The sequence below is a fragment of the Antennarius striatus genome, chromosome 19 (assembly GCF_040054535.1).
Source record: "Antennarius striatus isolate MH-2024 chromosome 19, ASM4005453v1, whole genome shotgun sequence".
NCBI lineage: Eukaryota > Metazoa > Chordata > Actinopteri > Lophiiformes > Antennariidae > Antennarius > Antennarius striatus.
This window is the reverse complement of record NC_090794.1, coordinates 9,497,175-9,510,973: the sequence shown is the minus strand read 5'-3', so window position 1 is coordinate 9,510,973 and position 13,799 is coordinate 9,497,175. Positions and strand designations below refer to the sequence as shown.

The following is a 13,799-nucleotide window of genomic DNA, read 5'->3' as shown; positions in this document are numbered from 1 at the left end:
CCTTTCCTCAGACTCTGGATCTAAACCTTGTTTGTGCTCGAACGCGTCTATTTGTCATTGTTTACATTCAAAACGTATTGAGCAATGGGGTTAGAGGTCCACAGGAGGTGCTATATCTTGAACAAATGATTGACAGCCCCTTGGTGACATCACTGTATGACAAAAAGAGTCGCCCGGGGAAGAGAAGGCACCAATCAATCCAAGCAGTTCGCCGTGGCGCACGGAGGAAAGACGCGCTCCCCAACTCTAAGCAATAAGGTCCAAGGAGCGACACTTGAGCGCGCTGAACTCCCTCTTCAAGTCAGCTCCGTTTGACTTTTTTTTTTTTTTTAAATCGGCGAACTTTTCTCTTTTGAACATGTTCGACAAAAATGTTTTATACTTAGATCGGTCCTGCCTACGCGAACCCGCTTCCTTGTAGACTTAACTTTTTTTTTTTCCCCCTTCTTTCCGTGCTGACCAAGTCTTAGCCCGATTTTGCAGCTGGTGAGAATATGTGCGAGAGGCGATCGTCGAAAGGCATGGGCTGTCTCTGGTTCCCCAAGAAGAAGCAGCGTGGATTAAACACGTATTAATGTGGAATTTATCGGAGCCCAAAGGTGGAACGACGACCGGACACAGCGCTTCCTTGTCAGGTAAAATGAGAAAGGTGGACTTTGTAAAACTGTTATTATTATCAAAATATCTGAATAGTGTGCGCGTTTCTTGTGAGGAAACGTTAACTTTAGAATCAGAAAGTGACAGCGACACCAGTATGTAGACTTCAGGGATTTGTGAGTAAAAGTAAAGCTTTCTGATTTCAAACCTCAGGGAAAATCAGAAGACAAATGCAGTTAAAAGTTGTTTTCTGTGTAGGTTGTGCTTCTCAGTTTTTGATGTGTTGTCCCGGACTACATCTGGCTCTGGTGCGCACGTCTGATCTAACACCTGCGAGCCTCTTGAAGTAACCCAATCCCTTATCATTATACATGACCGTCAAAGCCTCTGCAAATAGACGCTTGTAGCCGCGTTAGACTGCCAGTGTGCTTTCTACAATTTATTGACATTCTTTCGGTTTTCTTGTGCTCTTGTTCACTTTTTCAAATTACTGTACCGACCATGATTTCTTACCTCACGCTTGTAGTTGGTGACTTAATGTCTGCAGTGACCACAATAATGAAATTGGATTTTTTTTCTTCTACCCAGTGTCATGACCCGTTCTGTTTCCCTTTGATATTTTCATGTTTTTGCTCATGTTAAGATCAATCTTCTGTTTCAGTTAGACGCGCTATATTGCCGGCGGGTTGGTATTTTAACCCCCTCCCCTTCTTTTTTTTGTTTTGCTTCAAAGTGAAAAGGTGCATTCCCTTTTTTAAACTGCTCTCCTTCAATCATTCCTACTGTAGGGAGAGAGGGGGGGGGGGTCACACATTTTAGGGAGTGCTGCAGTGAAGCCCCTGCTGTGTATACCTCATGTCAATACCTCAGAGCCAGTGTATTGACAGAAACCAACTTTCTCCACAGGGACTGACTGATCATGGTCGCCGTGGTCCGCTCTCTCATGGTACTGCTGCTCGCTCAGGTGTTGCTGGAAGGTGCTACGGGACTCATCCCCGAGGTCGGCCGGAGGAAATACAGCGAATCCGAGAAGCAGAGCCCAGAGCAGTCGGAGAGCTTCTTCAACGAGTTTGAGCTACGGCTTCTGAATATGTTTGGACTGAGGCGCAGGCCGACCCCGAGCAAGCATGCAGTGGTACCGCAGTACATGGTGGACCTTTACCACATGCACTCAGCAAACGGAGACCACAGCAGTAAACGACCCAAAAGCATGGGGAAACATGCAGAGAGAGCCGCCAGCAAGGCCAACACGATTAGAAGCTTTCACCATGAAGGTATGTATTAGTGACATACCTTTACCTATCAGCCGAGGAGCTCTCCGGTTCTCCCAGACAACCCAAACCTATATTTATACGTGACTCAGAGCGTCAAGACTGAACTTCAGAGTCTTGACTGTTTTATGGAGCGTTAGTCATTTACAGGTGACACGCGTGAGTGTATATGATCGCTTTAAAATCGGTGACAGTATTACAAAGGTGAATCTCAGGCGTAATTAAATGATCTCTCGCGTGTGTAGTGACGCAACCTTTAACGTACCCTTGGCGCAGTTGTCATGGGCTTCAAAAACACCACCGTATCCATGGGGTAATTTGTTTCTTAATAATTGATGGTGTTTGCGTGGGCTCTGAAAACAGTTTTTCCAGACACGCACTGCAGGAGTAGAATAGAGGGTGGTGTGCTTTTACGCAGGTGATAGTCATCATCCTGGTACTTCGGTAACATTTCATGACATGAAATTACACTAACAAGCAATATGACAAAGTAATAGTGTCGAACTGGATTCTGAGTCATTTTTAACAGGACTGAAATTAGTCCTTGTTGGGGTGGGTTACTCTCCGTCTTCTTTCCAAATCACCGCTCTCGCCGTTCTGTGCGTCATTACGCACGTTCCAATAACACTATAATTGGTCGCTTAGTTAATATGTGGGATAGGCACTGGTGGTCCAGTTCAGTCTTTCTGCTTAATTTCATGGTACTTCCAAAACAGTTCCATTTCCAAATGATCTTGTATGAAGTGTAATAGCTCATAGTTTAGTTGGTTTATGTTAATGGTTATGTAGGTTAATAGAATATTATAAAACAGTCCGAGGCTAATTAATGCACTTGTGATTTATACAACATATAAAGAATATGTATCGAACAGTCTACTTCCCATAACCCTTGTTTCACTTTTTACAACATACAAGTGACTGGGTCCATAGGGGCTCTGCACAGAGTCCTTATACAGAGTCTTAAGTGTTTGAGTGGGGAAGTTTCCATCAGGGGTGAGTCAGAGGGGTGGTTGAGTGGTTGCTTGGGTGCTCTCCAGAGGCCTAGTGCAATGACACCCAGTGGCTACACTGACACATTACAAACAAGCCTGGCCTGGGCAGCCAGGCTGAGTGACTGCTCCCTGCCCACTACTGGAAACCTCTGCACCCAGCCAGCACACACCTTGACACCACTAGTCATTCAGAATGTGTACAGATTGTGTTTACACATGGTCACCTGGCGCTTTCATCCAATCCTAACAGAGCTAGAGGGTTGTTAGTCATCCAATGTCATAAGGATATAAGTGCAGCACATCAAACAGCTCTCATCATTCATCACATTGGTTGATATTAAGTTCACAAAGATAATTAGATTCACTGCTATTAGTTTTCAAAAATGGCTGTTTTTCATGCCAGATAGAACATTTCCACCATTGCACAGGAAGTGGCTGCCAGAGACAGGTCCCTGATGAATGACCTGACATTAGCCTTTATCTTTTGTTTTGGCATCCAGCACAAAAAGAAATTAGGAATGTTGATACACTTATATCTGTGGTTCACACTTTTTTGACAAGCCTCAACTTGTTCACACAGTCGTTCCTCAGAGGAGAGACAGTCGGAGAGAGTGAGAACATTGCTGAAGAAAAAAAAATACAGTAGGAGAGGCAGATAAAGAGGGGAAAAAAGAATGAAGAGGATTTGGACTAAGAGAACAGAGGGATAGGGGGATTTGGGAGCTGAGGAAGGAAAGAAAGAGAAGGATTTGGTACAGAGGAGAGGGAAGGAGAGACAGGGGGCTTTCCCACATCAAATGAGGAGTGATAGCCCTAATTGAGGTCTTTGTGCCTCTGGAGGGAGGTTTAGGATGAGATGGTGGAATTTCCTAAATGCCTCCTTTGAAACAGCGAAGAGTTCAAAGTTTGTGTTTGTTTTACCACACCAAACAGATTAAAAAGTGTGTCTATACATTAGCTATGGACTTCATAAAGTAAGAGTTCAAAGTGGGTCTGCATCAAAGGAAATTGCAGCTTTTACTGACAATTATAATTCATGCCGTAAATGCACTTTTAGAGCAGACAGCATCTCCAGGTCTAGAACTGCGCAATTTAAAAACAAAATACGTACACTCAGATTTCCATTCGTGGTCTGTGAATTCCCTCCACAATTTAGATATTAACAGTACCCTGTCTATTTATGTGGTAAGGGCTTTTAGAGGGAGCTTTTGCTCAGATTACATCACTTACATGTGATATTTCAGAGATGGAAATTATCTGGAAAGGTTAATAGAACAAGTGGCATTTATAAACCCATTTATGTAATAGATTTTCTATTGATTTTCATATTGCTCCTTCCATGCACTCATCGTTGAAGATATTGGGCATAACTCCTTTTCATAGTGGAAAATTCTCTCAGGGCAAATGTACCGTTCATACAGTAGGGAGCCTGGCAAGCATGTTTGATCTCTGTACTAGATAAAAGGGCGCTGCCTTTATCTCCTGACATTCAACCAGGTAAATTTACGAGGATGAACACAATGATAGTATGACATCAAAATGACATGTATTGTATACTGAGTCAGCCATGTAGAATGCTGAGGTGCCTTATAGCTGTGTCACAAAGGCCAACACCCACTCAACATAACCACGTGGCAGCTTGGCTTGGTGCACAGAAAGAAGGCTGTAAGTTGTGTGTGGGTGTGACAGAGAGAGAGAAAACATCCTGAGCCAGTGTCCCTGAACACGGTGGATCCATGTGGCCAACCAGGCCTTAATGTCATGCTGTTTTGCATTCTTCTACTATGCAAAAATTGTTCATTTCGTTGCTGGCAAGCGCTTCATGGCCTAGTCGTCTCACACTATGTCCATCTCTATGCTATCTCTTGTAGAGTCTATGGAGGCCTTGGCCAGGCTCAAAGGCAAAACAACCCAGCAGTTCTACTTCAACCTCACTTCCATCCCTAATGAGGAGCTCATCACCTCTGCAGAGTTGCGTATCTACAGAGATCAGGTCATGGGAGTCAAAACTCCCAACAACACCAAAAGAACCAGCAGAACCACTGACCATGCTCATGCTGGTGACTTACATCGTATCAACATTTATGAGATATTTGGAGTCCCTGCCTCTCAAGACAGGGAACCTATGGCACGTCTGCTGGACACTCGGCTTGTGCGAGACTCTTTGAGCCGCTGGGAAAGCTTTGACGTCAGCCCTGCTGTGTCTAAGTGGATCTCTGGGAAAGGCCACAACCATGGCTTTATGGTGGAAGTTCTTCATCCAGACAAAGGGGAGATGGTTGGAGAGGATGCCCGGAAGTGTAACAGGCATGTCAGGGTGAGCAGGTCCCTGCATCAGGACCAGGACTCGTGGCCTCAGTCTCGGCCTTTGCTGGTGACTTACGGCCATGATGGCCGCGGGGACTCAGTACTCCACACGCGGGAAAAACGTCAGGCTGCACTCCGCAAGCAACGCAGGAAGCACCAGCACAAGGCCAGCTGCAAGAGGCATGCCCTGTATGTGGACTTCAGTGACGTGGGGTGGAACGAGTGGATAGTGGCGCCCCCTGGCTATCATGCATTTTATTGCCACGGGGAATGTCCGTTCCCCCTCACAGACCACCTCAATTCTACCAATCATGCCATTGTGCAGACGCTGGTCAACTCAGTCAACTCGAACATCCCCAGAGCCTGTTGTGTGCCTACTGACCTCAGCCCCATCTCCCTGCTCTACCTGGATGAATACGAGAAGGTCATCCTGAAAAACTACCAAGATATGGTGGTGGAGGGCTGTGGCTGCCGGTGAGAAAGTGACAGTGATGTGGATAGAAAGAGCATGGGTCAGAGAGACTGAGTGAGACATGAGAGGTTACTATGGACACCCGGTTTCCCAATGAAGACGTTTATTTATATGAAAGAAAGACAAAACAGCTTTGTGGAAGAAGAAGAAAACTATATATGAATATATTTATGTCTACATAAAGTTGGGAAAATAAATATTTTAATCAGAGGAATATTCCTTTACTGGTTTTGAAAATGTATTTCTGATGTACATTTTGAAATGGGTGCAATACCACATGAAGTATAATGCTCAGATTTTTATTTTGTATTTATTTCTATTATAACCACTCTATTTGTAAATAAATAATGTGTATTTATCGTGAAAAAAAATTCTGTTTACTCCAATTTTCCAGGATTGAGAACAGTTAACCAGCCATTGTTGATGTATCTCTGTCAGGGGCCGATCTGTGTGGCTGGCAGGAATAACAGTGTATCCAATTCTGACAGAAATTAGCTGTGAAAATACAACACATGACAAGGAGCTCACACGGCAGTGATTGCAATCCAAGCACTAAGGCCTGTTGGTAAATGTAACTGGAAACCAACAACAACAGAAGCGCAGACAGGAAAGTGACAGTCGGGTGAGGGTGCCACTGGTTTAATGAACTGCAGGAGGGTGTAGGATCACAGGACGGGAGTGACAAGTTACAAGCCCACAAATGTGATAGACTCCCAAGGGAGGATTAGAAAAACACTAGAGAATGTTTTCCTGCATTAGATGTTACTGCAGAAAATCCTGGGAAGAGTCGTCTAGAAGTGAGATCTTACGTTTTTCTCTTCTTGAGCGATTTTAACAAAGACGAAAGTTGACCTGCGGCGTTCCGGGGGAAGGCCTGACAGGGCTCAGGTTTTTTTTTTTGGAGTCAAATGTGAGAAGAAAAGATTATTAACTATAGCAGACAGACACACCAACGCTCTCAGCAGTAAGAGCCTGCTGGCACTTCAATTAATAAAGACAAACAAACACACACCTGCACCTGTCCACATACTGCACATGATCAGACAGATTCCTCCCCACTTTAGATTTGGCTGCTTTGCTGCCTGAGTCATAAGTGTTGAAGTACAAAAAAAAAAAAAAAAAAGGAATGTTTTTTCCAAACGACTAAGCAGCAGATAATGAACTGCAACATAGACAATACCTTAACGCTGACAGCATAAACAACTTAAGGGTCATGTTTCATTCACCAAGACAATAGAGGTGTCTGGCTGGCACAATATAAACACGTATGTTGCAGAAAGACCGTTTTAACCGCGGGGCAATCTCTTCACACTATAGTAAATTCCATGGGAACAATAGCTAATTATATTAAGATCAATTTGAACTGACTAAAGCTGCTCCACAAAAGACAGATGAAAATCTACTGTACAGCTACAATGGCAGATGAGATAATAAGAGGGAGAAAAGAAACAGAGAGGGAGAGTTTTGTGGTACTTGACTGACTGCGTTTTCTGCTGTGTTTGCATTAGAAAGGGTTTGGAGGGATCACAAGGCAGCTAAAAACGCTCTAAATAGAATGTTTTTTATGTGAGAGCACATTGGGACCGTGGAATGTTGGTTTTCAATCTCAGACACATGCATACGCTTGCATGGAAAACCAACATGGTTGTTTTTTCAATCATCTATTCAAGGGTTTCCTGGTGGGCTTTTTCTCTTCAAAATCAAATGTGCATCGAACAAAGATACGCTTGTTACTTATATAGGAAATGTAAATCAAAACATTTAGAAGGAGCCGTGAGACTTCGTTCACTGGCAGTAAAAACGCTGAAATGTGAGGATTTTTTTTCTTCTGCCTCAGATCGTATCTGTCTAACTATTCTTATCCTCCAAGGGTGCATAGCACACATCTACTCCAGATGATGCAACTGTCCAATTATTTTATAGCCTCCCAACATACACACAAACCCACAGTCATGCACACACACCTACTCCCCCTTTCAGCATTTCGGTTTCAATCTTATTCATGTGTTATTTTATTCTGCCTTGCATCTCCACCCCCTCCATCCCATCTGGTGTCCATTTCTCCTCTGCACACCCCACCATACCACAACCACGCACATGGGCTACACATACTTCTGCCAGTAGCGGCACAATTTAATGGACTTCAGGAGGAAGTCACTTTGCTGGTGAACTTTATGAACATTTGATAAAAATCAACAGTAAAGGCCATAGCCTCCAAAAATGTTTGGTGGAATTACTGCCTTATAAACGGAGTTAGATTTAGTGGTTTAGTCCACAACCCTGCGCTGAAATACTGCTCCTAGGGTGGGTGACACATGGAAAGCATGGAACTCCTCATTTTTACAATCATCCCAACTGAATTGAGTCACACTTGTATTGACTTGGCCACTGCTTCTGCTACTTACGGAGTTTCTTTTGTTAAAGTCACTTTAGAATCAGACAACTCCTCAGGGACCACTCTGAAACCTCTCCTTAAAGCCCAGGTCAAGGGTCAAAGTAATGAAGATCTATTATCTCCACAATTGTTGACTGACGTCCAGGCTCATCATGTCATCACAAACTAGCAACTTAACATTTGACCAGCCGGTGGTCGGAGTGAGAGCATGCTTATATTTCAGAGGCCATTCATTTTATCCATTTAATGCACAGAAAAGATAAAAGAAGGCACATTATATATGGAATAAAATAAGTGAGGATGAGTCTTCAAAAAGTAGTTGGTGTGTGACAATTTATTCCATGTTTCGATTCTAAAACCACAACTGTGAGAATAACAGTTCTTGGCAGAATTCACTTAGCCTGTGACACAGACCTTTGCAAAGCCACTCTGAAAACAGATTTTCCTCTTCTTTCATCAAGGACATCTGGTTAATCTGTTAATGATGTCCTTTGTTGTCTTTGTTTAGGCACAAACACACGACCCATGAGCTAACACTGAGAGCTACTTGTGTGGTAGGGATCATTCTTTGTGTGTAAGCGTGTGTGTGTGTGTGCATATATATATGCACACACACGCTTTTATATGCGTGTGTGTGTGTGTGTGTGTGTGTGTGTGTGTGTGTGTGTGCGCTTGGGTCATATCATTCGTTTTTATTTAAAAACAACATTTTTGTCCACTGTGGCGGGTCTTTGGTGAATTTTTTTTTTTTGGACAATATTTCCGCTGCTTTAGAAAACACCCGACTTATATCGCTATCAAAACTCGCGGCACTAACCGAACCACTACCTGAATCAGGCCATGTCTGCGTATCCCGGTCTGACCCGGAACTGGTGTCAGCGAGGAATATGAATGAATGAATGAATGAATGAATGAATGAATGAATGAATGAATGAATGAATATCTGAACTATATAACTCATAAAGAAAGAAACAGACGAACTAATATCCAACATGTAGACAGGGGTCACACAGGTAGTGGATGGAGTTAAAAAGTGTGACAGAGTGAGGTTTTCAAGTGAGCTTATTCAAATATATAGGTGGAGAGATATATACACACACACACACACACACACACACACACACACACACACACACACACACACACACACACACACACACACACACACACACACATACACACACACACTCAGTAAACCACACCAAAGCTAACTACAGCTTTAAACAACCCAGATAATAAATGTTATAAAATCATATTTCCAGATTTCTGGCTGGGGTCTCAATGGAAAGCATGCGGCACTCCTTGTATCACAGATGAAACAGAGGACTCGACCAAAGCAGGACACAAATAGATAGAGCAGATAGTGGTGACGTTACAGTTCAGTCAAATCATGCATCCTTTTTCCCTCAAGTACAACACACTTATTTTAGAAGTGGTGCACCTGGTGCATTTTTAAAATCCTTGGAGCCAATGAAACGACGTCCAGCATAGCTAGGACTGTGGCATCTGTGTTGCAGCTCGGAACACATCAAACAGATGGGCGTCTACAGATTCAGGAGCAGCGGAAATATACAAATGACTTTTCCAGAATGATTACATAAATGGTAGTACCTTCATACATATTATTTAAATGTATATAAATACAAACTTAACCTTTAACACGCTTTGACATGCACATATTTACATGTACAAACACGTATAAAAAAATGTCCTGAGGAACACAGATGCATTATTTTTGACCGTTAAAATAAAAAAACCTGTTAGAAATGTCTCCAACATTAATAAATAGTATCACTAACTTGCTCCTAAAAACATTCTGCTATTACCATTACTGTAAGAGCTAATCATCCATGCAAACACGTGGGAGTTGACTAGGAGTGACATGCTGAAATCATTACCTCTGGCTGGGACTTAGTGGCAGAGACCATTATATAGTTTTATACTCACGACAGGATAGTTTTGCTGCTACGCTATAGCACAGAGTTAAAAGCCGGTCAGCTGTTATGATACTCTCGAGAACAAGGCAATGAAACCTTAGAGTATTAACGTGACCTTAAGTGAGACACTTTTTATCGATGTCTGATGGGAGTCAGCAGCAGGACCAACAACCTCATAACATCCAATCTGTTCATCTAGCATTCAAAGACTTATGTCAGACTTAAACATACCAGACAAGAATAATAGAAGATGAAGATCAAATGTTGATACTGTTAATAATTTGCCTTCTATTTGTGATCAAATAGGAGTGGGCTTCATATGTGTACCTTGCACCGCAGAGGATACAGGAAGGAGTTCCATATGGACCACATATGGGTTTCTATAACAGGGTTTGAGGATGGATTTTCCTCTCGACACTGTTCTAAGGTCAGTGTCGTGTTTACTCCTCTGATGGTTTCAGTTTGTTTTGGGGGGGAAGGGTGAATTTAACTGATCTTGGAGCTTTGCCGAAGGGCGTCTTCTACACTCTTAGCTTGAAAGGGTTTGTGTGGTTACGGGAGCAGTCCCCATCTTTGTCGGAGGAAGTGAAGTGATCAATCTAAGGGATCTGCATGACATCCTTCAGCATGCCAATTAAATAAATGTCAATCTCAAGCATAGTAAATCTTATTGAACACTACACAAATTTAAATGATATTCTATTGATATTCTGGGAGAGGAACACTATTCTGTTTCTATATTTGAAATATTTCTTGCATGAGTTAAACTTTACTGTAAAACAGGTATAGGTAAAATGTTAACGGAATCTCCAAATATTAAAATTTGATGAGTTGATATGACCACTGTATTTGCCCTTAACCAGTAGATGGCAACCACCTGTCTTCACGGTCTTCTGAGTGATATGACAAAGCCTCCCACTGTTTGCTACTCAAGCGATATCAGATAAGTGAGATTTTATTTCTTTGTGACACTACCTTTCACACACTCGACAATTCTTCATAGTCTGGGATCACAGAAGGCAAAAGGTAATATCTCTGTCATGAGTTACTGAGTGTCTGTGCACCACCTCACGGAGCTCCAGGCCTGGAGGCTAGTCCACAAAATATCAGTTGATCCCCAGCTATGAAAGCATTCCCATTATGAAGTTTGAGACCTTGTCTGGTGGTCTATGAGAACAAGATGGAGCTAAATCTTTTGCATTTAGACCAGATTACTAGAAAGTCTACTTCCAGACACACCAAAGGGAAATAGGTTCTATTTTTCTGGGTGGTATTGGATAACTACGTTCCTCACACTTTTCTCATTAGCCTAATAAGTTTTGCATAAACTACTAGGATGCTAATATCAAAGACACATGCACAGTTTTATTTATCAACTCATTCATCTGTCCATTTGTCCATCCTATTTGTCTATCGTGCCTCTCAAGAACAATCAGAAGAAGTGAATTCCAACACTTGAACAAATGTTCAACCTATTCTAACCTGCAATCTGCAATCTGTAGCCCCTGGGCAAGAGCAAATTGTCTTCCTATTTGTGTTTCACATAACAGGAAAAGAGGGTGTAAATGAAATCTCTGTGTGCGAAGCTCATTAATAAATCACGCATCTGTCAAAAGGCAGCTGAAAATATCATGTATCATTTTTAAAAACACCACTTGTTTGTTTTGAGAAGAGGCTTCATCAGCCTGATTGCACAGGGAGATGAAGGAACCCTGTTTATGTTAAGAGCGGGTCAACAACCTGAGGGCCCCAGCCAGCTCTGCTATGGTGTAACTCACACTCCTTCACCCCGCTCTCCCACAGCCTGTCAGTGGCATGGCAAAGTCTGCCTCACCAAGCTTCCCGTGACTCAATTCCTGTCCCAGCCCTGCACCTGCACTCCCCTGGGTGATGTAATGGCAGGTTTTCCTCTTGGAGTCGCACTACTGAGCAATACTCCTCATCTGGCATAATGTGCATGGGCATGCATGTATGTTTACGTGTGTGCATCCATCAATGTGGTTGGCTGAAACATCAGTCAGCAGACCTGTGGTGAATAAAGCCCTTTATGGTGTCAGAGATGACCTCTTGCGTGAGGCAAAGTCTTTGCTTTAAGTAGAAAGGCACATCAAAGAAAGAAGAGGACTGTCCCAAACTTGAATATCAGGATCTGTTTCTCCTTTTCCTTTTATCAAATATGGACAAATATGTCTTCTTCTTTTTTGCATCCTTGTGTCTATACATTCAACTACATATAAGAATTCTTATGTGAATCCTTACTGAGCTACATGTAATGAAGGCTTGACCTTTATGACAGAGGACTAGCTCTGTTTTCCAGCAAAGAGAAACAACCTCTAGATGTCCTCAATATCTGTAGGAATAATTACAGCCGGCCTTTCTACCATCAGCGACCGCAGTGAAAATGATAGATTGAGGGGAACACGCTACTTGGACAGGCCCATGAGTAAATGGAAATAGTGTATGAGAATGAGTGCATACTTTTTCCTATTATCCTGCATCGTAAGAAGTGAAGGTTTCTTTCCTTCCTTTTTTTCTTTTCTCCTTTGGATTGAATTTGGATGTACGTGAACAGGGAGGAAATGCCTTACGGATCCCGTCAGCAAAGGAGAGACCAGTGAGAGGTCAAGGGTCACAAGAGGAAGGCAGCAGGTATATATCAATATCCATCTCTGTTTCTAGTGAATTCACAGACCTTGATAATCTTGCTCCATTCTTGACTGTTATAGATCATCAGTCCTTTTTTTTTTTTTTGTTGCCTGCTGACAACATTAGCCGCTTTAATGGTCATCTTTAAGAACCTCAGCACTGCGTCTTCCCTCTTGGTGAGTGCATCGCATTCATCTGCTTCTGGTGCTGATAGGTGGTGTAGACCAGAAAGAGGCCAGTGGCTGAGAAAGGGAGGGCTCAACCCCACTCTGGTTTTTTTGACATTCACTTAATTTCCTCATGACTGGACCAAAACAAGGTTTGGTGTTTTTACAGTCTTGGTAAAAATGCTATTGTTGGCATTGTTATTGTTTATATTCCATAGTTTTAACTATGTAAATTGATGAAAGTATACTTAGAAACTTCTTTTCCTCATTAGAGTGGGCAGCATTTAGAGGGCTACAGTTTACCAACATCCCGAGGTTGACATTGGACTGAATCTCAGTACTGTCACTGTGCAAACTGCGGGCGCTATGTTGACTGCGACATAAAATAGTGCTATTGGGTTTTGGGTTTTCAGAGCAGAATCAGGGCTGCAGTATATTGACTCCATGTGGGGAGTGCGTTTTTAATCTGAGCCTTACCCACAGTCCTTCCTGTTTCTAATTTGGCGCTGCAGTGGTTTTGTCCCGAGGCCAAGAGCCTCTCTTCCACAGAGTGTCTATTTCCTCTGAAGTGAATAGTAGCAGGTGTGCTGGCCCAAGATCCCTTGGAGAAGTCTGCTTATGAATGGCCCACATCTCACTCTTTCTTGCCTGTCTTTGTTTTCTTTTTTTTTCCTTTTCATTCTTATTTTTCATTTTGTCTTACAGTCTTTCTCTCTTTTTAATATAAGTTCTTTCTTTCTTCACTGTTTTGTCTTCGCTGCACTTTGGTCACTGGTTTGTCTCTCTAATCTCGCCTGATTTCCTGTCATTTCATCCTCTGTGGTCTCTTTACTTCCTTCAAGATCAAGGCGTTGTACTTTGATAAGTCGTAAAACGGGAGCTTGTGCAGATGAAAACACAACAAAGACAACAGCAAGAACAAGGACAGTACAAACACATATCAGTCGCATCAGACACCTAACTGCATAAATATCATAAAACAGTGAAGCTGTCAAAATCCAGATTAGGTTTACAA

General features: G+C 42.5%; 1 protein-coding gene across 1 annotated transcript; it reads left to right on the top strand.

Moving 5' to 3' along the window:
* The first annotated feature begins 207 nt into the window (after window positions 1-207).
* Window positions 208-6,002, top strand: bmp2b (bone morphogenetic protein 2b). Its single transcript, XM_068342170.1, has 3 exons — window positions 208-635; window positions 1,504-1,871; window positions 4,732-6,002. The coding sequence occupies exons 2-3, from the start codon at window positions 1,517-1,519 to the stop codon at window positions 5,643-5,645; spliced, it is 1,269 nt and encodes a 422-aa protein (XP_068198271.1). The 5' UTR covers window positions 208-635; window positions 1,504-1,516; the 3' UTR covers window positions 5,646-6,002.
* The last annotated feature ends 7,797 nt before the right edge of the window (window positions 6,003-13,799 follow it).